Below are 27,808 nucleotides of genomic sequence, written 5' to 3'. Positions count from 1 at the left end.
ACATCTTGTAGTTCACAAGAACTTCACAGTCTACAGCTCAAAAAGAAGTTAAACAGTTAAACCACATTATTTATCACTAATTTCTCACAGTTCAAAAAATCCTTTCATTTACCTCACATACTGTATTAAAACATATAGATAATCATCAGTGACTATAAATAGAGCATAACTATAAAATATACCTATAACAATACATCTACAAACTTAACAATGATTAGTCTGCTGTTGAACTGTTCGCTTCATCTCCACAGCATGTTTACATCTTGTATTTTATACTGATGTCCATTAACTTGTATTGTCCCTATCAAGTAAATAAATAATGCTAATTCTTTAATGCTAATGCTATAATACTAGGTGCCAAAATGCAATTTTTGCTCCAAGATGGTCTTGTCTTGTTTTGTGAGGGTGGCAGCAGTCAGTGATTACTTAATATATGACTTAAATAGTAACCTACCAAGGATAGTCACAGGATTATAAATAAAACAAATGTTTGAATTAAATGTGCTGCATATAACTGTCTAGTTAAGATATGTTTTGTGTTATTCTCTTCATCTAAATCAACTATTTTTGCAGAAAAATATTTTATACAACCATCCATTCCATAAAATAGATATATCAAAGATATGAAAAACATGGTTGTGATTTGCTCTACTTCTGGTGGAGGTGTCTCACCTTTGGAAGGCTTTGGTTTTTGTTTTTTTTTTTCCTTTACCACTTTATGTACCTCGCATGCCGAGAAAACCAGGCCTTTATTCTAAACAAGTTATATTAGACAAACTTTTCTTTCCGGTTTCCACTGTTTTAAAAAACCATGTGTAAGAAATCCACCCTGTTCTCTGATATACTCCCATTTTAATTTCCAACTTGACTCTTGCTGCAGGAGTTCCAGGGAGTGACTACATCAACGCCAATTACATTGATGGCTACAGGAAGCAGAATGCTTACATCGCCACACAGGGCCCGCTGCCGGAGACACTGAGTGACTTCTGGAGGATGGTGTGGGAGCAGAGAACCTGCACCATCGTCATGATGACCCGTCTAGAGGAGAAGTCACGGGTGAGACTCGCATGTGAAGAAAAAGTCAAAATTATACTCGGATGACAATGGCCATGGTTTACAGTGCATCAAAGCAGAGGCACAAGGAGTTTTGAATAATGACACAAATAAACAGTTCTCAGCAATAGTAGAAATTCAACCACTTCATTCATACAAACTATTGTTCATCTTGAAAAGCAAACTCAGGCCCACTCCAGTCATTCCCTTAGAATCACCACAAGTGACATCACTTTGGCTCAGGCTGGTTGGCCTAAGGGGGGGGGGTATGATATGATGATGATGGCACATCAGGGTCAAAGTGATATTGAGCTTGTAAAGTGATGTTCACAAATATGCCAATGTTTGTATTTGCAAATGAACCTTTGTAAATCTGGATAATAAATCTGCATGAGAAATGTAACTTGCATAACTGTGCATAACATCACAAAGGGCTGTGGACATCTGCTCCAAAGTAGTATATCACTGCTAATGGTGTACAGCGTATCACTGCCAGTGATGTACTGCTGTATTTGTAATGCACAAAGTCCAGTGGTAAGATGAGCTTGGCTCTACAACAGCCTCACCCTGCTGGTGGACATGAGTATGAAGCTCTCACAGCCACTCACAGGGCAGGTGAGAGGTCACAGGGCAGGAGCAGTGTCCGTGAGTAATGATGTCAGCCCCACTCCACAACCAAAGGGCAGAATTGAGTGTCACAATAGTGCCATTATAATTTGTGACAGAAACCATCAGCCCTCTGCCTGTAACACCTGTCTGTGGTTCAAGGTGCAAGCTGAGGTGCAGAAGACCTGTGAGCAAGATGATGGATGATACCCAAAGTCAACCTATGTGTCTGCAGATGTGAGGGACACTACACAGTACAGGTCCCAAACTAAATGCATACCAAACAATTTTGAAACAAGTCTATTCTTTGGAATAAATGTCAGCTGCTGCAGTGTTCGGTTCACCTCACAATATAATGTGTAAAGTATAATGTGACACCACACCAGCAATTTTTCTCCAAACTCCAAAACATGATGTTCCTCATCCCTCAAGTATTTTCTGACGCGGCGCACAATGGTGCATTGTTCTCTTTGGGTTAGGATGGAGTGTCTGCCCCAAGGAGCTGAGGTATTTTGGAGCAGGAGACTTCTCAGCATTTCAATGAATTGTTTATCAGTTTCCATTTTAAGCAAGTAATAATCACACTGATTATGTTTGAAAGCAATTTCTCCAAGCCTAACTGAGGACACCCAGAAAAGATGCAGTGGTAGTGACAGAAGCATTGAGCATGACATCATTCTTGACACTGTGGCAAGAATGACATCATGTCTGATACGTGGACTGAGGTTCTTCAACTAACTCATTGTTGCATGCAGCGAACTCACTGGACAAGAGGACTGCTCAGGGCAGGGAAACATCCCGAAGGGCTGTCCACCAAAGGGATGAACATCTCTCTGAAGCTCTGTTTCCATTCCTAATGACAGCTTCCATCACTTTTTGTGTGTACGGCTAAACGCAGCATCATGAAATGAGTGAGGAGTTCAGAGTCCTGATGGCTATGGGAAAAAAAGCTGTTTGTGACACATTTAGTTTTAGTGCGCAGCGACCTGAGGGAAGGAGCAGGAAGAGCTGAGGAGGGGTCTGAGATGATCTTTGCTCATGTCAGAGGTTTGCATATAATGAACTGAGGGGAGTGGTGAGCCTATGATTTTGATTTTGAATTCCTTGTGAACAATCAGCTACAATTTCTGTGCTGTCATACTGTACTGCAGTAGAGGATGTGATGATGGGCCGAGTGATGCCTGAGTAGAACAGAACGAGAAGTTGTTGCTCACTCCAGTATTTTTGAAGCTGTCTAAGTATAGTCATTGTTGAGCTTTTGTGTTATTTTCCACTTCAGGCTTTGGCTAATGTGTGTCCCAAGGAATCTGATTCAGTCATGGTGATTGGGTCTCTGTTTATTTGTATGGGTATTTTTGGATTTTGCAACAGAAGTAAATAGTGACTTCCTTGGTTTTGGCTGTGTTACACATGAGGTCATTGCTTGCACACCAAGTGACAGCTTGGGCGAGCTTGCACTTGGTTTCATCATTATTGGAGATGAGGCCATCGATGGATGTGTCGTCTGAGTATTTAAGGTTTTTCACAAAGCTGTCCTTGGATGTATAGAGTGAGAATAACCAGGGGGAGAGTCCACAGCAGAGCTCCTGGACTGAGGACAAGAGGGGGCGACATTAGGTTATTAACCTTCACCCTCTGTGGTCTGTCCCACGGGAAGCTCTGAATCCAGTGGCATCTGGCTGGGTTAAAGTTCATATTCATAGGTGTGGTAAAGCATGTAATTAGGCTGATGAAATTAAAGGCAGGACAGGGTGTGTGTGTGTGTGTGTGTGTGTGTGTGTGTGTGTGTGTGTGTGTGTGTGTGTGTGTGTGTGTGTGTGTGTGTGTATGTGTGTGTGTATGTGTGTGTATGTGTGTGTGTATGTGCTGCTCAAATGCTTCCATGGGGTTTTTAGGGCAACAGGTCTGAAAGTCACTGAGACAGGTGATCTTTGAAGACTTAGGCACAGGGATAATGGTGGAGCAGGTGAAACACTGAGGGACTGTACATTGACTTAGAGAGATGTTGAATCTGGGGCCAGTTGAGCTGCACAGTTGACCAGCAGAGCAGGACTGATGCCATCCAATCCTGCTGATTTCCTGATATTCAGCTTCCTAAAAGTAGCTCTCACCTTATCCTCCCTGATGCATTTGAGGGGAGTGGGGGGGTGATAGCTGGTGAAATAGGTTTTTCAAACCCTGCATAACACTCTTTATATGTTCCTGTTTCGTTACATGGCTGGATTTCGCTTTTCATATTGCAGCCCACAGCTTTTATTTGGCTGCTATGTATTGTATGACTGCCAAAATGGCAGCAACCATTAACTCTTTTAAAGTATATAGTGGTGTAGTGGGGTGTGAAGTTGGTATCCCCACCAACCACCCTCCCACCTATTTTCAGCACACACACACATACAGGCCCATAAAACAAACACATGAAATGATACAGAGGATGGACTGTGTGTGTGGCACTGATGAACTCCACTGGTGTAAAGTAACCACCTACACTTACTCAAGTTGTGTACCATTTGATGCACCATTTCACCTCTGCATTGGTAAAATCATCATACACCTTGTACCAGACTTCCCTCACAAATGGTAAGTAATAACAGCATCACACCAGCACCACACAGAGCTCTGGCATTACTTGGACTGACTGGCTTTAAACATAACATCACTGTCATTATAACAAATGACCAGTGTTTGTCAGTTTGTTCTGTAGATCCTCAGGTTTTTCTTTAACTCTAAATGAGCTGTGTGTGATTTGTCCATTTGGTGAACTGGCACCTCACATCACTTTGACCAAAGGTCATGTGACCCTGCACAACAGGCCTCACCAAACAACCCCCACCCCTCACATTGACACCCGCGCCCAGGTCTATGAAGCGTAATCGGACCATCTGTTAGCCAAGCTCCTGCTGCCTTCAGTCAGCAGTCCCTTCAAGTCAGCACTGATTTCCAAATGTGTGTTCCTGTCACCCTCTGCGTCCTTCCCTCCCACAGCCAGGACTGGAATAACAACAGCAACACACACAGGACACACGCTGTACCACTTTGTTATATGACTGGCTTTTAATGTGAAGAGCCCTGTTTGAACTCTGTCTGTATCAGTGCTAATTTAAACCATTTTGTCTGTAAAGTGATTAAAATGTTTTCTATTACTTTTATCTAAAAAGGCAATGTGAAAGTAAAGTCAGACTGTGAAAGATGCTGCTCATAGTGATGAACCTACAGGGAGATATCCCCTGACTCTGCAGCTTCCCTCAGCTCCACAGAGCTTTACAGTGTGTCTCAGCTCAGTGTTTGTCTGTCAGACTGACTGAAAGCTTGTCTGGTTAACTCTCACCGCTCTCATACTGCAGAGATCAGATACAAGAAGTGGCGATCCAGTGTTTCCCCTCATCTAGAATAGCTACCAGTTCACAGTTGTTTTTATTCTCAAGTAAGACACCAACCCTGATCATGGCAGCTGTTATGTGCCACGTCCAAAGCTCCCTGGATGGTGACTATGGACTGAGGGGGGGAATGTAGTGGACATACCTGACCTGGCATCAGTTACTAGTCATTAAAGAAGTTCATAGTAAGGACTATGCATGGAATCAGTACCGGCCGCAGTGTGACCTGTATTTTTGTTCACTTCGAGTTCTGTGACATCAGAGTGTGTCAGTGGTTGGCTTCTACAGGTATGAATAGCAGTATGGTGTTGTGGTGGTTCACCTGGTAGAGCACAAACCAGAAAGACTTAGTCCTAAGTCTGACCCATGACATTTAGCTCCATGTCATCCTCTCTCTCTCTCTCTCCCCCTGACTGTCCTGTCTCTCTCTCACTGTCAGAATAAAGGCTGTCAGATACAGGGCTGAATGGGAGACAGAGGGAGACTCAGCTCTGTCCCTGGTGACACATCCAGCTGTTTCAGTATCCATGGAGGATGTGTGATGTTAAACAGCAGGTGTTACCCACAGTGTGAGTGGAATCACTCACCTCCTTAAACCAGGTGGACATGGTGTAGCCTATTGTTTAATGAACTGTATATAGCCAACTGTAGCCTGTATTATAGTCTATGTGAGCCTATATAAGTTATAAAGTGAGCCCCCCCTCAGAGTCCTGTCCTGTAACCATGCTGCTTTTCATACCTGATGTTGCCTCCTTAATTTGCTCACCCTGCCTCAGCAGGAGCATTGATTCTACGTGTCTGATGCACATAGCTGGTCGATGCGTTGATGCACTGTAGAAAAAAATAAACAGAGATCATACTTCCTCTGTTCTTTGCTCGCCCCAGACTCTTTCTCCTCTCTCACTGTAGCTACTGAAAATTGATCCAATTTGCAACATGCATAGCTGAGGTTAGCTAAGATGTTCATTTTTCTACTTTATTTTTTCTCACAATGCGCCTCCCCTGAAGTCCTCTGGTGCCCCCCAGGGGAGGCATGCCTCACACTTAAAACTATATAATATATCCAACTATACAATAAATAATATGTAACAAGGCAATAATCTGCAAATTGATCATGTCCTTTAATTTTTCACATAGAAGGTGTTAACCCTAATTTGACTGCTACAGATGTGATGATGTCACCAGGAGGGGATGGTTGAAAGGCCTCTGCACCAGATCATGTTTGAAACCTCCCAGCTGTGGAGGAGCTGTTGCAGCAGCTCACAAGGACAAACAGTAGTGAAAGGAGCTGAGGTTACAGCTGGACAGACAGTCCTGCTGTCGTGAAATAGACGAAGAATGAATCTTCAAGGTTTCAGAACCTCACGGCAAACAGAGTCTCAGAGATCCTCAAGGTGCAGATTTGTGATAGCTAAACATAGTCCAGTGGATCGTGCCTCTGGAGGCATGAGGGCAGATCTCATGAAATCTCAGAAAGATGTATAACGTCGAGAACGATCTATTTGGAGCCTGTTAGATAAGAACAGGAGGAAATCTTGCTCATTAAGCCCCTTTTGGAAGTTATTTGTCTGTTTCTGTTGTACTCCAACCAAAAGAGGTGTTTCCAGAGGTGTGTAAGGGTCAACATGACTTGTGTTGATTCAGATGCACTTTGCATGTGGACTATATGTTGGGAGTAATCTGTATTCTGTGTGTAAAGGTTAATAGAGAAATAAAGGAATATTTAATAATCTCACTCTGCTGGACTCTAAATAAAAGATATAGAGAAGAATTTCCCTGAAAGGTTTCACCCAAAGCTTACATGGAGAATATAACATTCACTCTGTTGCTTCTTTTGTCATATTTTCAGACAGCACAGGGCAGATAAATGATAGGTGAGAGAGAAATCAAATTACTAACATTACACATTACTTGATGAAGTAATTAAAACCATTATATTATTTTCAACAGGGTAATTAATAAGCTGTGACCTTCCCAGCACTGTTAGGGAATGACTTCCCTCTGTCTATAACTTCCACAGTAACACTGGTGTCTGTTTGTGTGCAGGTGAAGTGTGACCAGTATTGGCCCAGTCGAGGCACAGAGACATATGGGATGATTCAGGTGGCTATGCTGGACACCGTGGAGCTGGCTACATACAACATGCGCACATTTGCCCTCTATAAGGTAAGAACTCTGTATGCATATGGAGCAGGAAGAGATAACCCAGACAGCAGAGGAATAAAGAGCCTTAAAGACCTTTCAGACGGGCACCTCGTTACATAAATGTGATGGCAGGTTCACATGTTGGAGTCAACATTCTGCAAAGTCAGACCTGTCACTGTAAAGTCAGACCTAGTAAGATTTCAGTAACACCTTCAACATGGTGCAAGTCAGCTGCAGCAGGTACAAGAGCAGATGTTCTCCATCACCTCCTGTCATCCACAGTCAGAATATTAAAATAGGAAACACCATAACTGAGCGAGTGTTAAAGTTATAATCTGTAACTGCTCCTCATTAAAATGTCTAAAAACAACCAGACCTCTGTTCTACAATGTTGTGAGTTGTGTTCTTACATCATCACAAATGTTTCCATCAATTCTCAAACCAGAGAAATCTGTGACTTTAATCATGGTGACACTCCGTTTCATTGGTTGCCTGTCAGTGATGTCATATCATCTGTGTTCATGTGTCAGTGTTGTGTTTGTCTGTCAGAAGCTTAAACTGACTTATATCCAGTTTAAAGCGCATTTTGTGGTTTTTAGCTCTATGTTTGAACCATTTGAAGGATTTTAGTTGTCAGACGTCTGGATCTGAATTTATCAGAGAAACAAGCTGAGGAAATGTTGGACAGCTCAGCTCCAGCCGCTCACAGACGTCATGTGTGACTGAAGAGCGTTGGTGAATCACTGATTTTTAATGTGAAACTGGTTTATTTGTTGTTTCTCCTGGTTCTAATCCCCTGGTGTGTTTGTTATGGAGAGGAGGAGACCTTTGCGGAGAGTTCAGCTCCAGGTAAAAACCAGACTCCAAACCGGGAGAAGCTGACAGAAGGCAACAACTCCCATGATCCCATGCTATCTCATGACGTCATCCTACGCCATCTTTTGTTTTTGTTCTGATTGTGAGACCACGAGCAGCAGAAGTTACAGACTGTGTTTCAGTTCTTGAGGAGATTCTTCTAGATCTTAGATCTATAAACAACTGTTTTCTTCTTGTGGCGAGACTGGAGCAGAAAAGGTTAAAAATACAGCAATAATAACAATAATACTAAAACTAAAACTAAATTCTGACCAGTAGTCCAACAGTCTCGTTCTCAGTTTGTGTTCATTCAGCTGCAAGTGTCAGCCTTCAACAGCAAAATACCTTTTAAATTCAATCAGTGATGCAAGAAGAAAAACATCTTCCTCCATGCTGTCATTACATTTTCAACTCATCACTGCTCTCTCTCTCTCTCTCTCTCTCTCTCTCTCTGACTCTGTCTTGCTATCTCTCTCACTCACCAGGTGCCAGTTATCACGCAGCTCTTTCCATAGATGTTTTGCCATAATGTGACAGAAACCTATATCTGAATGACAAGTCTGTCTCTAGCAGACAAGCCAACAGTGTTACACATGTTTTGTGTGAAAACACATCAGAGACCATGGGCTTGCTGAATAAAAACAGCCATGTATTACTGTAGTTTTGATGGGGCTCTATTGTACCAGTGACTCTGTGCTGAATGTTATCATTCATCTGTTCGGAAAGTTTTCTCTGGATGCTCTCGAGTGCTGTTCAGAATGCTTTTGTGTTGTATGGTATTTCTTACATTAACCAGTCTGATGATTGATCCATTAGCTATTGAAATGCATTAATTTTAATGAATATTTTAACTGATGGCTAATTCCTTAACCATATCATGGAACTCTTAGTGTGTTGAACCAGTTTTTATCAATGACCAAACATGTGGAAATGTGTGTGTGTGCAGAATGGCTCGAGTGAGAAGAGAGAGGTTCGTCAGTTCCAGTTTATGGCCTGGCCTGACCATGGAGTGCCAGAGTATCCCACCCCAACGCTGGCCTTTATACGCAGAGTCAAGGCCTGCAACCCTCCAGATGCTGGACCCATGGTGGTCCACTGCAGGTGACCCAGCTCTTACATCAACACAAAGGCATAGTAATGCTTCAAACAAAGTGTGTGTTGGATCATCGAACATATTCTGAAATCCCTTTTCCAATGGCGTCCAAACTAACAAGCATTCACTTGTGTGAAGAGGTGTGAAAGTAGTTTTTATTTTTTTTATTCTTTACACAACTTCTACACAACCATAAATCATAGGCGCCTGTGTTATGGCTTTAATATGTTATATATAATTGAATATGTTAGATTTGGCATCACCTTGAGAACCAGTGTCTGACCTAACTGGCTTTAGATGAAAGTATGTTACACAAGCACTTACAAACCAAGGGCATTACAAAGTGAGTTGGTCAGTACCAAACCCACCCATTAATAATCAGACAGTTTTGAAAGTTATATACATTTTAGATACCTAAAAAAGACACAGATAGAAACTGTAGTTTATTTCTCACAAATTGTAAGACTGGTCAGTGCAAGTTAGTACAGTTCCCCATCTGTGTGGTGAATGTCAGTGAAGACAGAAGGACATGAAAAAGACGCAGGATACACAGAGGTATATCAGTGACAGACAGAGGCTGTGACCACAGCGACTTCCAGTGTGGACGTCACAACCTAGTTCATTTGAATCATACCCACTATTACTAAGATGTACTCCTATTAGTGTCAGCCATGTTTTCTCTTGTGCTCTGTCAGTGCTGGTGTGGGCAGGACAGGATGTTTCATCGTGATTGAGGCCATGCTGGAGAGGATGAAGCACGAGAAGTCTGTGGACATTTACGGTCATGTGACGTGTATGCGAGCTCAGAGGAACTACATGGTGCAGACAGAAGATCAGTACATATTCATCCATGAGGTCCTGCTCGAAGCTGCAACATGTGGCAACACAGAAGTCCCCGCCCGCAACCTCTACGCCCACATCCAGAAGCTCACCCAGATCCCACCTGGAGACACCGTCACCACCATGGAACTGGAGTTTAAGGTAGAAACCTTCTGTTTGTGAGTGTGGCTCAACAACAAGTAACTAAAGGAGCCAGAAGAGTTTTAATATAACTTTGTCCAAATTACTAAAGCTTTTAGACAGATGGATACTTCATTGTCACATAAAAATACACAACATAATTATGTTTAGCAGGAATCCTCCTTGTAGCAGCATTACTAAATACATACATATTAAAAAACAATAAGAAATAACATCATAAAAATATATGATAAATAAAGTATAAACAACATTGATATAACTAACTGCACAGCTACACACAAATCACACAAGTCTGTTGTCAGACAGTGAGAGCAGGAAAGGCTTCTTCATATTTTGTGTTTACTTGATGAACCCGTTTTACGTTTCCTCCTTCATTGTTTTACTCTCTAACTAAATGTTGCTTTCTGTGGCCTCGGCACCATCAGAGAGCTGGAGTTTGCTTTGTGGACCACTTTGACCTGCCTGAACACATTTTGTTATGTTACAGCCTTATTCCAAAGTGTATTAATTCATTTTTTACCTCAACATTCTACACACAATACCCCATAATGACAAAGTGAAAAAAGTTTGCTTGATATTTTTGCAAATTTATTAAAAATAAAAAACAAAAATATAACCTGTACACAAGTATTCACAGCCTTTGCTCCATACTTTGTTGAAGCACCTTAGGCAGCAATTACAGCCTCAAGTCTTTTTGAGTATGATGCTACAAGCTTGGCACACCTATTTTTGGGCAGTTTCTCCCATTCTTCTTTGCAGAACCTCTCAAGCTCCATCAGGTTGGATGGGGAGCGTCGGTGCACAGCCATTTTCAGATCTCCCCAGAGATGTTCAATCGGGTTCAAGTCTGGGCTCTGGCTGGGCCACTCAAGGACATTCACAGAGTTGAAGCCACTCCTTTGTTATCTTGGCTGTGTGCTTAGGGTCGTTGTCCTGTTGGAAGATGAAACTTCGCCCCAGTCTGAGGTCCAGAGCGCTCTGGAGCAGGTTATCATCAAGGATGTCTCTGTACATTGCTGCATTCATCTTTCCTCGATTCTGACTAGTCTCCCAGTTCCTGCTGCTGAAAAACATCCCCACAGCATGATGCTGCCACCACCATGCTTCACTGTAGGGATGGTATTGGCCAGGTGATGAGCGGTGCCTGGTTTCCTCCAGACATGACGCTTGGCATTCAGGCCAAAGAGTTCAAGCTTTGTTTCATCAGACCAGAGAATTTCTCATGGTCTGAGAGTCCTTCAGCTGCCTTTTGGCAAACTCCAGGCGGGCTGTCATGTGCCTTTTACTGAGGAGTGGCTTCTGTCTGGCCACTCTACTATACAGGCCTGATTGGTGGATTGCTGCAGAAATGGTTGTCCTTCTAGAAGGTTCTCAACGCTGGAGCACTGTCAGATTGACCATATTCTTGGTCACCTCCCTGACTAAGGCCCTTCCACCCCGATCGCTCAGATTGGTCAGGCAGCCAGCTCTGGGAAGAGTCCTGGTGGTTCCAAACTTCTTCCATTTACAGATGATGGAGGCCACTGTGCTCATTGGGACCTTCAGTGCTGCAGGAATTTTTCTGTACCCTTCCCCAGATCTGTGCCTCGATACAATCCTGTCTCAGAGGTCTACAGACAATTCTTTGGACTTCATGGCTTGGTTTGTGCTCTGACATGCACTGTCAACTATGGGACCTTATATAGACAGGTGTGTGCCTTCCCAAATCATGTCCAATCAACTGAATTTATCACAGGTGGACTCCAATCAAGTGGTAGAAACATCTGAAGTATGATCAGTGCAAACAGGATGCACCTGAGCTCAATTTGAGTGTGTAGAATTTTGAAGTAAAAAATGAATTTAATCCATTTTGGAATAAGGCTGTAACATAACAAAATGTGGAAAAAGTGAAGCACTGTGAATACTTTCCGGATGCACTGTATGTATGTATATAATTTGATAGGGATGCCCTTATCACGTTTTTTCACCACCGATACCAATCATCTATGAGTGAGAGCAGCTTATCCACAGCTGATACCGATCCTTTTTTGTGTTTTTTTAACAGCAAACTTCAAACAAGACACACATTTTAAATCTTCTAAAGTTTGACCCTTCCTGCTCTCCTTCATGCAAAGCCATCAGTTCCATCATCACATGAAATCTGCCCAGCAACCACATGGTCTTTAATAGACTCCTCCACTCCCCCACTCCATTGGGGAGACCTGTGGTCAAACTACCCCCCGCCCCCCTCTACATCTCCCACCCCCTCTGAGAGTAAGAGAGGAGACGTCTCAGCAGCAGAGGCCTAAAAAGAGCACCCACTACATGATGTGATATATCATTGACATGATGTACAAATGAGCACTTTTTTTTCCTTTATGTTTTTTTGAGGGCACACGTGCTGCCCCCCTACCACCATCACCCACATCTAAGTCCACTGCTGAGATGACGTATGTTATGTCAGTCTCACAAACTTTGGAAAATTTCCACACGTCCACATGTGGTTCTGTTTTGGTGGCCTGTGGTGTGGGAGGTGGGACCACACTACACAGCACACACAGCTTCTCTCAGCCACAGGCACCAGAGTATTACATCCACTCAGTCTGTGTCTGACAAGTGGGACCTCGTGGAATTACAATACTAAATTGCTGGAGTGTCCCTTTAACTGCGTGACGTAGTGGAAGCTGAGGAAAAGGAAGGATTTCCTTCCTCATCCTGTGTAACACAGGTGAATTCTTTCTCAGAGGAGAAGCAGAACTCAGATGACAGGCGGGGGGGGGGAGGGGGGGGCAAACTGGATGTCTGACAGCCTAAAGAAATTGTGTTACTGGTTTTATATGAGATGAGCTGCAGCACTTCACCATCCTCCACTGCTTTCTCTGTGCTTAGCAACTCCACAGTGATTTCACCAGCCCTGTCTTGAGGGGGGCATCACGTCACAACCTAAATTATGCTGCTTGTTCAAGCAAGCGGGGTGGCTGTAAATCCAGACAGAGCATAATTAGGTTTTAAACCTCAGCTCGCAGCGAGTTTCTTTTGCAAGCACTTCTCAAATTGACACTTGGCCTTGCAATGCAGAGGAATCACATTAGGAGCTGTCAGCAACACTGGGCTCCAGAAAAACACTCAATTGGGATGTTGCTCTCAAAAGTTCTATTCTCCTTGGTTTGATATGCATTGGCACTGGCCTGTGCACTTCAGCTCTCAGTAACGTGAGTGGGTTTGTTTCAACTTACCAGTGTCTTGATTGAGTTTGAATGCACCACAGCATCAGGATTGGCTCAAAGTGCATCACTTTCATGCATCAGTAGGAGTGTTAGCTCCCAGTGCCCTTTAACGACCTTGTTCACACAGCACACTCTGCCAAGACTGCTTGTATTAGCACTTAAACAGAGCAGCGGTAGACAGTGGAGCCTGGGTGTAGCTGTGACGCTGCAGTGCAGTCACCTCTGGGCCGAGCAGCATCACACACGTATCCTCCTCTATGTCTCCGCAGAAACTTGCCAACTGTAAAGCACATACCTCAAGATTCATCAGTGCCAACCTGCCGTGTAACAAATTCAAAAACCGCCTGGTGAACATCATGCCTTTCGAGTCCACCCGTGTCTGCCTGCAGCCAATCAGAGGGGTGGAGGGCTCCGACTACATCAACGCAAGCTTCATTGACGGATACAGGTGAGCTGACAGGAATCATTTCACTGTGAACCACAGTGACAGAAAGAGGAATAAGTTACCCACTTCCCGTCTAAGAATGAGATGAGAAGCTGAACATCAGTCTCATGTCTGTGCGTGAACATCAGAGCTGGAGTCAGAGCATCGTTAGCCAAGCTTAGCATCAAGACTGGAACTGGCAGCCTGACATGTCAGGAGTTTTCATGGACATCTCTGAGGCTCCCTGCTCAAGATGTCTCTGGTTTTTTAACACAGACAAACACAGAAGTAAAAGCAGCAGTTTGAGATTTGGTCTCTGTGCAGATACAAGGCAGCTGGTTTGTGAAACGTGTTGTCTGACCTCGTCAGGAATCAACAGTTGCTCCAAACTGCCACAGCTAATGTCATATTATAAAGCTGGCAGCACAGAGGGGACGGAGACCATCCTGGAGGATGTCCATGTGAAAATGGTTTTGTGGGACAGTTTTTCTACAAATGCTGTCGTTTTTCTACAATCATCATAGGACTTTAATTTAATAAATAGATTCTAACTTTACAAAATGATGTAAATATAATTGGTGTGCAGGTATTTTGTTGTGTTGTGTGTTGTTCTACAAATCATCATGGTTGAGTGTGTGTTCATTGTGATGAACGTGTCACCCAGTCCAACAGTTGGAAAGAAAAATCACTGAACAAATGATCAGATAAAAGAGAAGAAGAGCTTGTGATATGTTTGTGTTTGTGCTCCTGAGTGTATCTCAGCTGGAGAGGTAAAGAGAGCCTGGCTGATCTGCTAACACAACATTTATATTAGACGCCAGCACTGATATTGTTCTGTGCCAGATAAACAGTGAATCTTCTTCTCCTCTCAGAGAAATGTGGCTTTTATCAAATGAAAACACTCAGTGGAAATATTTTCAGTGAACCAGCAGAGTAAAGCAGAGACTAATGACTCAGGATTTCCCCTGTTACTCACAGTGAGGGCGGGTGTATCTTGTTCTCCACTCTCTGCACCTAATGAAGTCCCCTGGGAACCCCCATCTAAGCGAGGATAGAGAAGGAGGCAGGGGTGTCCTGTGATTCCTCTCTAATTCCTATTGCAGTAATTAAGAGTGGAGTGAGACACGGAGCTCCAGCACTCTGAGCTCAGCCTTTAAAGTGCACAGTGAGGATTAGGGTAGATCAAGAAGGGTGGTGTGGGGGGGGGGACTACAGCAAGATGTAGTCTTCCTTTTCAATGTCCATTGTGCAGAAAGCAGCCCTGTACCAGTGTATCATTACCTCTACATCAGAGAGGACTGATTATTGATCACACTGTTGTGGTTCCCTTTAGAAGAACCTGTTCAAATGTCTGAATGTTGATTGGTTTTAATGTGACTACAGGAATATTCTCTTATTATTCTATTATTCTGTATCTATTAAAACTTAAAGTCAGGTTTGTCCTCTAAACACACGTCTGCGTTTGATTTTCAGTCTGATACTTTTAATAACAGTAGCTTGTTAAAACTATCTGAAGTGTTGGTGCTTATTAGGAGCCAAACTGTCTGTATGCTTGAATACACAGAGGTCAGCAGTGTTGCACTTCTCATGCTCAACCTCCAACATCTGACCTGAAACAACCTCATCCAGGATCCTGTGCTGCTGCTCAGATTTCCTCTGAGCCAGTGCAGCCAGCAGAACACAGCAGCCTCTGTCTGCTGACTCTATGTTTGGCTGCTGTATGATGAGCTATTCTAGTAACTGTCGCTCGTTGCACAGAGGTGAAACTGAGAGCCGGACAGGGACAGACACACAACTAAAAACAACAGCGCCTCCAGCTGTCACCAGCAGACACACAACAGATCACTGATGTACACCTGTAACATTAATACTCAGTGTGTGGGCTGCAGTAGCTCCCAGACACACAGCTTTCAGAGATTTACCCATGCCTGCTGCACGCTCCCACACTGCCCCCTGGTGGTGGAGTCCTGTGCACCGCCCAGAGCCTGGCGGAGCAGCTGGGATGGCATCTGTCTTTTCAACACTGCTGTTAAAAAGGGTCTGTATTCAAGCAAAAGCATTTAAATATCAGTGCATATGTTCACAACAGCTAACTTACCACATTTCCTGATGGGGCTGCAGCCAGTGAAACATTAAACAGTTGAGATGTTCCCTCAACAGTTGTGGGATGAACTGAAAGCTTTTAACAGGGATCAATCAATATTTTCCCAATAGGACACTTCGCTCTCTAAATGCAGGTCAACTTGTGGTTCCCAGAGTTTGTAAGAGCAGAATGGGGGGCAGAGCCTTCAGCTATCAGGCTCCTCTCCTGTGGAACCAGCTCCCAGTGTGGGTTCGGGAGGCAGACCCCCTCTCTACCTTTAAGATCAGGCTTAAAACTGTCCTGTTTAGTAAAGCTTATAGTTAGGGCTGGCTCGGATATGTCCTGACCCATCCCTTAGTTATGCTGCTATAGAGCTAGACTGCTGGGGGATTCCCATGATTCACTGGGCGCTCTCTCTCTATTTCTGTCTCTCTCCCCCTCTCTCTCTCGATGACTTCATTCCATTAACTTTGTATTTTTTATCTCCCGTAGTTTGTGCTTCTCCTCTCTCTCCCTCTCTCTGTCCTCATTCTGCAGGTCTCTCTGCCTCTGGAGCAGCAGGATCCAGATCCACCACTACTCATCTTTACTATTAACCACTGTTATCTGTCATTATTATTGATAACACCATTACCTACACAGCTGTTCCTGGTCTCTCTTTCTCTCTCTTTTCTCCTCTCTCCTCCCCCCACCCCCTCTTTTTATCTCCTCCTAAACCCAACCGGTCGAGGCAGACCCCCCCACCCTGAGCCTGGTTCTGTTGGAGGTTTCTTCCTGTTAAAAGGGAGTTTTTCCTCCCCCCTGTCACCAAGCGCTTGCTCTTTGTGGGAACTGTTGGGTTTATTCTGTAACAAAGTAAGGTCTTGACCTTACCCTGTAAAGTGCCTTGAGATAATGTATATTATGATTTGGCGCTATACAAATAAAATTGAATTGAATTGAATTGAATCCAGCAAAACTGAATTCATTCAGTTCATTTATCAATATTATATAACTGTTGATGCCAGTAATTCTTAATCAGCAGTAAAGGTGGTTGTTTATTTATGATGTTTGCATTTCTTAAGATTATGAGCAACAGTTGAAGCTGAAGCTCATTTTCCAAGATTTTATTTGGATTTCAGATTTACATATTAACCACACCCCCCCAGCTGCTCACCCCACTCTGCTGTCTTCTGATCATTAAGCTAATTGCTGATTTGTTTGGGAATGTGCAAAATTAAAGTACATTATCAGCTGACACAGTAAGGACCTGAAGACAGGTCCTTTGTATTTTACATGTATTTTGTATTTGTATAGAATAAACAGGGGGGAAAACAGTGCAATTAGCCCCAAATTTAATTTCAAGGAAGTCAGTGGCAAACAAAGGTTTTATGCTTTAGAGACTAATTGAGTTGTCTAAAAATCTGAATTACTTTGGTTGATATTATTTTTAAGTTGCACATATTTTTAATGATATGACTCAACAGAAAAGGCACCAGGTAATATTCTTGAGTACTGCTGTAGTTAAATATTGGTTATATAGATGGGCACCTCTCTGCACGACTGTTTTGTGTCAGGGAACTGAGCAGAGTTCCTCCCTCTGAGGCTGCTCTCTGTTTGTCTGGCAGATGGAAATTGTTTTGGGCATCGTCTGATAACATGGGCTATAAAGTTAAAGGCTACACTGTCAAATGGAGGGAAAATCTCAGTGGGGTAAGTTTGATGCTCTGAACAGCCTGTTTGGTGTGAGTCAAATCTGGCAGCACAAGGAAAGTGGCCCTCAGCTCATTTTCACCCTTGGCCTCCCAGCGACTTCATCCAGCCCTGCATGTTCACAAACAGAGCTCATCCAATGGCAGCCTGGCAGAACAAGCTGAGCAGCAGAATGCTGAAGTGTCTTGACTGGTTATGATCATAACTAACCACAGCATCATTATTTATCTGCCTTCACCTCTGTTTTTATTGCAGTGTAATGAAATGCTGCACCACCACTAAGTGCTGCCTGAGCCCTGAGGAGTAAACACAGACGTGTCTCTGTTCCTATTTGCAGGCAGCAGAAAGCTTACATGGCCGCCCAGGGCCCATTAGCCGAGACCACAGAGGACTTCTGGAGGATGTTGTGGGAACACAACTCTACCATTGTAGTCATGCTCACCAAACTCCGCGAGATGGGACGGGTAAGACGTCACAATCACACCTCACAGCGTTTCATGTTATTAAGTGTGAAACAGTAAATTAAAGGCTTAAATCATATCAGGAAGGTAAAAGCACTGGTTTCAGATTCATTACACTTCTGACAAAAACAAAATCTGTGTAAATGTTTTAATTCAGCCTGAAATGATAAAAAAAAACAGAAAGTATATATGTATGACACACTTTCCCACTCAGTCTGTATAATAACGGTGGTTTTACTTTGGTGTCATTGGTCAGATGTCCTGATGACCTGCACTGCACATTTGATTATCTTCTCTGTCCACTCTGTAGGAGAAGTGCCATCAGTACTGGCCTGCTGAGCGCTCTGCACGCTACCAGTACTTCGTAGTGGACCCCATGGCTGAGTACAACATGCCACAGTACATCCTGAGAGAGTTCAAAGTCACAGATGCCAGGGTAGGTTCACCTCAGCAAGTCTCTGCCGCTGTGGCATCAGGCACAAAGACAGACAGAGAGATTCAGCTCCTTTAACTGGAGAGGACATCAACAAGACTTATTTTAACACAGTTCTATAGAAACAGAGCATGTTCGTGCAGAGGTACATTTTCATTGCATGCAGAGATTTCTCTGTCCATATGTGTGTTTGGTATGTTTTCTGAACTTCACTGCACTGCAGTGGGAGGAGTTGGGCTGCATAGAGTTTACTCCTGGGAAAGAAGAAAAGGTGATGTGACTGGTCATGACTGAGAGCAGGTGCACAACATTTATAGATGATGCACAAGATGCTTCCCTGCACAAGTTTAAACCTTAAATCTGCTACTATGTCCCATGTACATATGATACAACAGAAACACTGGTTCAGTTTAGTCTCTTTCATCCAGCTAAAGAAGTTTTACCAGAGCAGGGGAAGAAGAAACTGTGCTTCTTTTAGAAATCATCAAAATGAAGTAGTTTAATCTGTGCTTTAAACCTCTGAGTGGTAGCAACACCCCACCATTACTTGTTCATCATGAAAGCACCAGTCTCGTTTAACAACCAGTGCAAGACACAGACAACAAGAACATGTACAATCAAGTTAAAAGACATTTACAAGAAGCAGCATGAGAAGAGAAACTGATGATGGAGACATTTAAAAGCTGCTGGCCACTGGTTACAGCTGATTTGAAGTTAATTAGATTTTAAGTAAATAAGATGAGTTCAATTTCCTTTATACTCAATTCTTGTATAATTTAAGGTAGTAAGGAACACTGGACAGGTAAATGTGGATGCATCTAAGCAGCATTTTTTTTTTCATACCTATTTGAGTTTGAGTGTTTGTATTTCTTCTCTCTCAATTAGAAGATATAACTCATAATCATATCTGTTGTATTCAGGTATGTACTGGACCTACTTTACAAATACAATTTAAGACAAAAAGGCTTCGAGGTAAAAGAGGAACATGAGACTGACAGTGGATCACTGGTGCCTGGATGTACATATTAGTTGTATCACTACAGTGACACCTTATTCCATGATAATGCATTAACAACACTGGTCTGTGCTTCATCGAACAGGAGTCGGCTGCAAAGTTACTAACAGTGTCTGTGCTCATGCTCTGTGTGTTTGTTAGGACGGTCAGTCCAGGACCATCAGACAGTTTCAGTTCACTGACTGGCCAGAACAAGGAGTGCCAAAAACTGGGGAGGGATTCATTGACTTCATCGGCCAAGTCCATAAAACTAAGGAGCAATTCGGACAAGATGGACCAATTACGGTGCACTGCAGGTAACTGTGTGTATGTGTGTGTGTATGTGTGTGTGTGTGTGTGTGTGTGTGTGTGTGGGATTCAGTTTTTCAAATAAACTACTTTGATTACATGTATCATTCTTACTAAAGGAGGCAGAGAAAGAACTAAACATCAGACACACTGAGCAGTGAGAGAGAGAGAGAGAGAGAGAGAGAGGAGGGAGAGAGGGAAGTCATCTGTTAACTGCTAAAGAAACTAGCAGATCTGAATAACACGTAAACAACAGAAACACCAGCAACAGGAAATGAGACAATATGCTTCCTGGAGCACAGCAATAAAAGCCCAGTTATGAAACAATGGGTTTCTGTCCACTGAACATTAGACATAATGCAGTAACTTTAACACGACAAACAGGAGCGACTGAAAACGAGGCTTTGTACAAAGATACAGCTGAGACCCGTTCTACGAATCAAACACAGGAGTGAGACATAAACACTTTCTCACCTTTGGCCTGGATTGTGTCTAATGCAACAAGGCTATGTTATAATAATAATTTATATCTATTTTTATTTTATTAATGTTTATAACAGAAATTCAGTGTTTGCCAGAACAGACACATTCAAATAACTGGTCAACAGTTGTCAAGATCCAGTGGAGATTTTCTGAAGTTCTGAAAGTGTTACAGGCTCCTGTTGTCATGTTGTCATGTGTATGTGTGTGATGAACATGGTGATTTGTCATGAGGGTCTAATGACGTGTTTCACTTAGTGCTGGTGTTGGGCGGACTGGTGTGTTCATCACCCTGAGTATCGTCCTGGAGAGGATGAGGTATGAGGGAGTGGTCGACCTCTTCCAGACCGTCAAGACGCTCCGAACTCAGAGGCCGGCCATGGTGCAGACAGAGGTAAGACACGCTGCTGCTGCAGGGCATGAGGGACAGCAGACATGATGTCATTTAGACAAGAACAGAACATAACACAGCTGATGACTTCCAGCCTGGTAACATGTGAAGATGAACATTAGTTTAAAAATACAAAGAAACCCAGATGTCCAAACTTCAGAAAACACAGCAGCAAGAAAAGGTCAGAGAAGAGATGAAAGATGGAAGTGTCAGTGGTGCTGATGCTGTGATTGCCGCAGTGTTTCTCACATGTGATGACACATGACACTTTTAACCAATTTAAAATGAAAGTTAATGTTGCTCCATGTAAATCAGAAACTGGTGTCACATTTTCACCATATTAGCTTCAGAGTGATGGTACATCAGTGCTGTGTTCACAGCATCCCTCCGCTGCCCCCAAGTGGCCAGAAAGAGTTTTCAGTGAACGTGCTGAAGTTACATTCCACCATTGCACTTTGCATTGCACATTATCACCTCTGCAGCCCTGCAAAAGCATCAATAGTCTTCATCCTATATCTGCTTCAGTTCCAGCTTTCCACTTACTAACTGACCACAATATGGTTTTATGACACTAGGACCAGTACCAGCTGTGCTACCGGGCTGCTCTGGAGTACCTGGGAAGCTTTGATCACTATGCAACATAACCACACCCAGAAAGGCACCCTCAGAAAATGTGGTGTCTCCTCTGAGCCATATCCACTCAGCCCCATCAGTCCCGGCGGCCTGATGATGAGGTCTCAAGGAGGACTGATGAAGAGGTGACCACAGCACAAGAGAGAGGAGAGGGGACAGATGACCTCCTGCTGGACTGGTGCCATGATTCTGCCACAAACCCAACACCAAACCTCCCAACATCCTCCCCTGAAAGACTCAGAGTCATGCCTCATTCTGAATCGTGACTGAATACCCCCATCACCCTGACTTCTGCCTCCTCCTAATAGCAAAAACAATTTTTCTGCCATTTTCATTTATAGTCATCATTACTTTGTTGTTATGAATATATAGAAATTATTTTGTAATCACTGGTTATTATAGGTCTTAATGAGTCTTTTTTTAATTTGCCTATCTTTTTATTGTTTTTATTTCTATGTATTTCCAACATGCTTGGATTAATACTGGAGAGCAAATACTCACAGCTGCTAATCATTTGATTTTCTACCATAGACATGATATTCTAATGTTGTCATTACTCAGCTGGCCCTGTGTGTGGAAGCTCTTGACATCCAATGCCATGATGATGATGATGATGATGATGATGATGATGATGAAGTTTGTGGACTACAGTGTGTAATAGACGTGTGGCCACACAGCTGCAGACTGCTCTGAACTGCTGCCCTGTCCGGAGTTTCTGGTCCATAACTGTTGGCTCAGAGGTCTGAAGGCTCCAGCGTCACATCCCGTCTCAACATGGACTCAGGTAGACTCCAGACCCTGCTCTTCAGAATTGTTTATGAAATAAGTGTGATGACCTAAAATGCAGATCACATGATCCATGTGTGGAAAAAAAAAGAAAAGAAATCCATTATGAGACGTTTTCTACTGAGAGCATTAGACCTTAAATCACAACCCTGGCTTTATTCTGTATTTTCTTTTGGTCAACTGAACCCATAGAAAGATCAATCAAACATGTCACCTCAGTACTTCCTGACCTCCATCTGTGGCTCCCAGCTCCAGGTTCCTATTAACAAACAGTCTGAATTTTAAAAAAGGTTTCAGTCATTTCCTTTAACAGGTCGACTGGAGTTTTTGTTGCGGACTATTTTCAGCAGCAGCTGAATCCACACTTGGTGCTTTACTGAGTATTTGGTGTGTGTGGGACTGAGTCACAGTAAAGCACAGTGTGTGTGTGTTCATGGTGATGAAGGAACATGTCACCCAGTCCAGCAGTGCAGCTCAACAGTGGAGCAGGTTGTATCAGGCTGTATCAGGATCAGTAGAATCAGCTCCTTGGTGGGGTGGCTCTGCACATGGGATTTCACGACAGAGCAAAAATAGTTTTTTATCAAAAACATAGTATAGCACTTTTCCTTTAACCAAAGTTTAAATGTACTGTCCCCAATTCAGTTAGAACAGACAATAACGTTTTTAAAGCCAGCACAGCTCACTGTCGTTTAAAGCCTCCACAGTGAGTTCGGATGAAACCGAAGAATTTGGAGGAAACTATTGGATTAGATGTGAAAATCAGAAACTATGAAATGCCAGCACGACAAAATCATAAAAAAACCTTTTCTCAGTTACCTTCAGGTTGCTGTCAGCCAGAAAAGGCTGGGTCTAACAAGAAGTTAGACATGTGATCTGGTTTTCTGTGCTCACACTCATTTCACAAAGTTATGGACACTGTATGATACAAAGATAAGGTGATGTCAAGTGAATGGAGTATGGACAGTGCACCATTACATCATGGACCACATGTACTGACAACGTGATTCTTGACATCATGATTTACTGATCCCTGCACATTTCTGACTCTCCCATATAACTTACATATTACATATTATAGCTATTACATCATATTATGCATATTAACATCTTTCTGTTTGCATACATGGCTTTATATAGACATGACACACAGGCAGTTTACTGGATCCAATGTCATGATATATCACAGCTCAACCATTACATCACTGTGTTGCAGACGGACAGACTTGTAACTCAGAGCAGCACCAGTGCTCAGTGGTGGCTCTCTGGTTGTCACTGGAACAGCTGACAGAGTGAGCTGGTTTTGGATGGAGTTGTGCTATAGGGGTCCTACCTGTTGTATACATGATCTGTTTTCTATTTGTTAATACAAAGCAGAGAAAATGTCTTGAAAATCTTGATGTTAATAAAGTTGAATAACTGGGTTTTTAATATAAAAGTGGTGTTTTTCTTTCACTCGGTGGACTTGCAGCTCTGTTTGCTCTGAGTATGACAGATGGTAAAATAATGCAGGGCTGTATCATACACATACACACTCTGCTCTCCCCCAGCTCTTTTCTCTCTTGTTGCCTGTTAGTAGATTATCGCTGTTTCACATTCACAAGAAGGTTTCGAGTGAACATTTATATTTTACTTCAAGACATTTATATTATATCTATTATCTGAGTATCAGGAGGTCACACTGATGAATACAAAAATTACCCTCTGACTGTCAGAAAATCTTTTTCTTCTCCTGCATAATTCCTGAGTGACTTTTGTAATGGAAATCAGTGTGATCAGTGTAGTGCAGTGTTAGTAGATCCTTTACTGAAGTAAAAGTAAGAGTAGTATTTAAAGTGTATGTATAATATTCATTTAGTGATGCACTCACATGTAAACAGCATTTTAATTTTAGAATTTCTGATATTTATATTTCAGAGGCTGGTTCTGTTTTGTATCTAAGATCTTAGTCTGTTCTGTATAGCAGGTTTTCTCCACAAGACTAATATTCCAGGTGGTGTGGGGGCAGTACTGAAAAGACATGATGTGACGTACATATAAAAAGGAACAAAAGAGTTTATAATAAAAGAAAATGATAAATAATAATGATCAATAGATATCCAATAGAGTCCTTCAATGTGTCCACTCTGGTTTAAAAACAGCTTTTAACATACGGAGGAGAGCTTATCACTAAATAACTACATCAGAGCTATTAGAGCTTCATCTGAACTGAACACAGATTCTTTCATCCACAGGATCCTGACAGTGATGAAGATAGTAGCTCTTCTTCATCACTGCAGCTCAGAATAACATGAGGAGACTACAGAGCCTGGAAGGGGACATGGAGAAATAAATTTGGAAATGGAATTTGAACAATGGAAAACACACACACACGCGGGGAGCACGTCATAGAGTTTCATTTTGAGATTAGCCTCTAATGTAAAGATATTAAATCAGTGTTGTGAACGAGTTACAGTTGTAGTATAGTGGCCCCTCCTGACAGATAAGGATTGTGCCTGTGTAGAGTCACAGGAGTGTTAGCATTTACAGTAAAGCTAAGTCAGGTGGAATCAGTTCATACATACGTCATCTCAGACTACCTGAGGTCTGTGCCAGTCATGTCTGTACCGGCAGAGAAGAGCTTCTGCTATCGGTTACTCATTCAAACTATTTATGATGAACAATGAATAAGACCATTACATTACATGTTCAGTGATGTGGAGTTTTATATGATGTAATGTGTTCTACTGAAAAACATGTCAAAAATAATACAGGTTTTATTTGGTTGGTCAGCTGTAAATTGCCTAAATTTACTAAAAATCAAAAAAGAAAGAAATTATTTTACTGTAATTTCAAAAGCATCGCACACACACTAACAACAGAACAGACAAAAGACACACATACACACACCTGCTCACAACTGTTGTAATCAAGCAGTAAGCTGCTTTCTGTCCATTTCCTCGACCAATGTGAAACTCCACACTGACACACACACAGGTCTCCTTTGAGGTGTTGATCCATCAGTCAGTGACTCTGATCAACACACTGACAGCAGAGATGTGGACTCGAGTTTGTGACTCTGACTCACTTAGCAGAGGACGCTCTGCTATGACAGTGTCGCCTTGCTCTAAGTATTCTCTTCAGACGTTTCTCACTCATATGAAAATCCTGATTTCCATGATTTCTAACTCACCCAGATGTAAATAGACTTAAATGAAAAACTAACATTTTTTTCTCCATGTTCCCTCCTGGGCTCTGTGGTCTCCTCAATCCATTCCACTGATATCTATTAATATCTATTAATCATTATTATTCATGAGACTCTTTTATCCCTGTCAGGATCCTGTAGAAATGATGACTCAGTTTTTCCAGGTATCTGATTGGTCAGTAGTTTGGCTACTGACAGGTTTTGATCTGAACCTCTGAAGTTAACCTGACCTGGATCTGACCTCAGATCCTGCCTTGTAGAACAGACCTCAGGAAACCAGTGGTATCATGTGTGTAAGTGAGTTGATGTGTGAGAAATGTGATGAGTGAATGTTAGTAATAAAAAAATAAAGTGAATCATCATCACCAAAACCTGGATCCAAAATGTCAGAAACACAGGTGTCTCTGAGAGGAGGAAGTCGGGCCTGGTTCAGTTTGTCTGACACCAGCCAAGCAGAGCGAGTGGCAGGTGAAGTAACTCACCTTGTTAAAACATATTCAGTGAACTGTCTGAACATGACTGGTGTAATAACAGCAGACGTATGTTAGGAACCACCAACATCCAGGTGACCCTGTGATCACACAATAATAAACACTAATGAATAACAATACCAATCAAGCTTCACAAACTTTATTAATGTTTCAACAAAACTTATTTCTGTTTGCAGTCATTTATGGCTCCTACAAACTGCAAAAGTTCATTACAACCTCTGAACCCTGTTTATAAAACCATGAAACCATCAAATATAAATAAGACATGAATAAATGTGGAATGAAGACAGGCGAGTAGTGCTGAAGCAAATTTCTTTACTGAAACCAAAATGAATTTTACAAAACGTTTGAATGATAATCTGGAAGTTCAGCTATTTCTCTTTAGGAGGAGACAACAGTAACGGATAGCTCCTCTCCTGTGTCAACAGGTAACATCTTAAAATAGACTACATGACATTTACACTTCACAGGTTCCTGTGAAAATACACATTAAACATGTTGTACAAAAAAACGCAATAAAATAGAATACAAAATCCCCCCCTCCCCATGTACATCTCTGTTGATACTTTACGAATAACATAAAGTAATTCTCACTGGACTGATGAAAGCAGGGCGTCTGAACTTGAACGGCTGACTAGAAAACTAGCACTCCTCTGTCTGCAGCCTCACAACACAAGTTGACAGGCAAAGATGATATCTGAAGGCCACCATGCCCCAGTAACAAGTGCAATGTGATCAATGAGCTTGGCCAAGAGGGAGGGGCGCACAATCTGTAAGACATCTTATAAATGTACAATTAACATTCTCAAACAGATTTTCAACAAATTAGCAATGGCAACGCGCAACTATTCAAATATCCTTGCAAACTGGAACTTAAATTTTTTTTAAAAGTGCAATGTAAAACTTTCAGTAGAAGAGTGAGGAAACAACTGGGTAGACATAGTGCATTAAAAATCTGAATGGATTCTTTAAAATTCATCTTTATACTGTAGAAAAAATAGAACATCCATCATCAACCTCGACCTCTGAAGTGTTACTGCAGACTCAGGTCAGTGATGCAGAGGTTACCTTCTTAAAGCACCTTAATAAATAGGCTGGTAAAAACAAGTCAGCATCTAAAAGCTATATTCACTTCTACTCATCTAAACGTAAAGGAATGCAGTTAATAGTTAAAGAGGAGGCATCATCAGTGGATTCCAGGGCACTGCTCCCACTCAAAGAAATACTTCATCCATATATATCACTTCTGTATCCATTTGTTACGACCATGTTGTCTGGAATGGAATGTGTGAGCAGATTCTTCCAAAAACTGAACAATTAAAAACTGTTTGGTAAAAACTTCTTGTGCCAGAAATCTCAGTGTGTCCAGAATTCCAGGGCTGCATGTCACACCTGAATTTATTCTGACCCTGTAAATCGTCAGTCTGCTCAGCACATATCTTAGTGACACAAATGTATATGTAACAGAATAATCCCAACTCAAAGGCCACTTACTAGAATTTTCAGAGTTTCAAACTGCAGTAGAAAGCCCATACAAAGACAGTGGAGCTTTAAGATGAGATTGTTCTGTCACACCAGTGTTACTAAGGTCACAAGTCAATTCAATTCAATCCTTATCAAAATCCTTCGTGACTCTTTTGGCACGAACCAAGATGTGTTTGTGGCACTGGGTTGTTCCTGATTACACGTTCACATAGTGCTGCCTGTGTTTAGAAAACATTTAAAAATGTTGGATCCTTATGTTTGGTGCAGAAAGGGCACACATCTGCAAAAATCTGAAAAATTATTTCAATCTTTAATTGAAAAAAAAAATTAATTCAAGCCAAACCCAGTACTTTGGTGATTTTTTTTGGTGCATTTGCTATGAAAAATGAACTTCATTGTTTCAAGAAATGGCTGCCACTTTGTTCTTAATGAAGACCATATGTACAAACAGTCTGTTCCAGTCCATCAGAGCATCAGCAGCTACTGATACAAACCGTGTGGGTGAAGTATTCCTTTAATCAGAGGGTAATATGAGTGTGAGCCTGTAGAGTGGCTCTTTCAACTCCTGTTCAGAAAGTACTTGTTTCCATGATGTGTGTTATTTCAGTGTTTGAACAGGTGTGTGGTCTTTGATGGGTCTGGTCTG

General features: G+C 42.2%; 1 protein-coding gene across 7 annotated transcripts in view; it reads left to right on the top strand.

The window, feature by feature from the left end:
* ptprfa (protein tyrosine phosphatase receptor type Fa) overlaps window positions 1-23,423 on the top strand; it is a 278,371-nt gene extending 254,948 nt beyond the window's left edge. For all 7 annotated transcript variants that reach the window (XM_071486773.1, XM_071486772.1, XM_071486770.1 and 4 more), the window contains 10 exons: window positions 881-1,056; window positions 7,080-7,199; window positions 8,980-9,134; window positions 9,822-10,107; window positions 13,583-13,761; window positions 17,850-17,976; window positions 18,284-18,409; window positions 19,563-19,717; window positions 20,448-20,583; window positions 21,156-23,423. In XM_071486773.1, the coding sequence (XP_071342874.1) occupies window positions 881-1,056; window positions 7,080-7,199; window positions 8,980-9,134; window positions 9,822-10,107; window positions 13,583-13,761; window positions 17,850-17,976; window positions 18,284-18,409; window positions 19,563-19,717; window positions 20,448-20,583; window positions 21,156-21,224 (1,529 nt within the window). In that variant the 3' untranslated portion in view covers window positions 21,225-23,423. The remainder of the gene's footprint in view (window positions 1-880; window positions 1,057-7,079; window positions 7,200-8,979; window positions 9,135-9,821; window positions 10,108-13,582; window positions 13,762-17,849; window positions 17,977-18,283; window positions 18,410-19,562; window positions 19,718-20,447; window positions 20,584-21,155) is intronic.
* Window positions 23,424-27,808: the final 4,385 nt, after the last annotated feature.

Source organism: Trachinotus anak, unplaced genomic scaffold, assembly GCF_046630095.1.
Source record: "Trachinotus anak isolate AG129_WGS33_773 ecotype Australia unplaced genomic scaffold, CSIRO_AGI_Tana_v1 ptg000010l, whole genome shotgun sequence".
Taxonomy (NCBI): Eukaryota; Metazoa; Chordata; class Actinopteri; order Carangiformes; family Carangidae; genus Trachinotus; species Trachinotus anak.
Note: the sequence above shows the minus strand (reverse complement) of the source record. Positions and strands in the feature narration are given on the sequence as shown.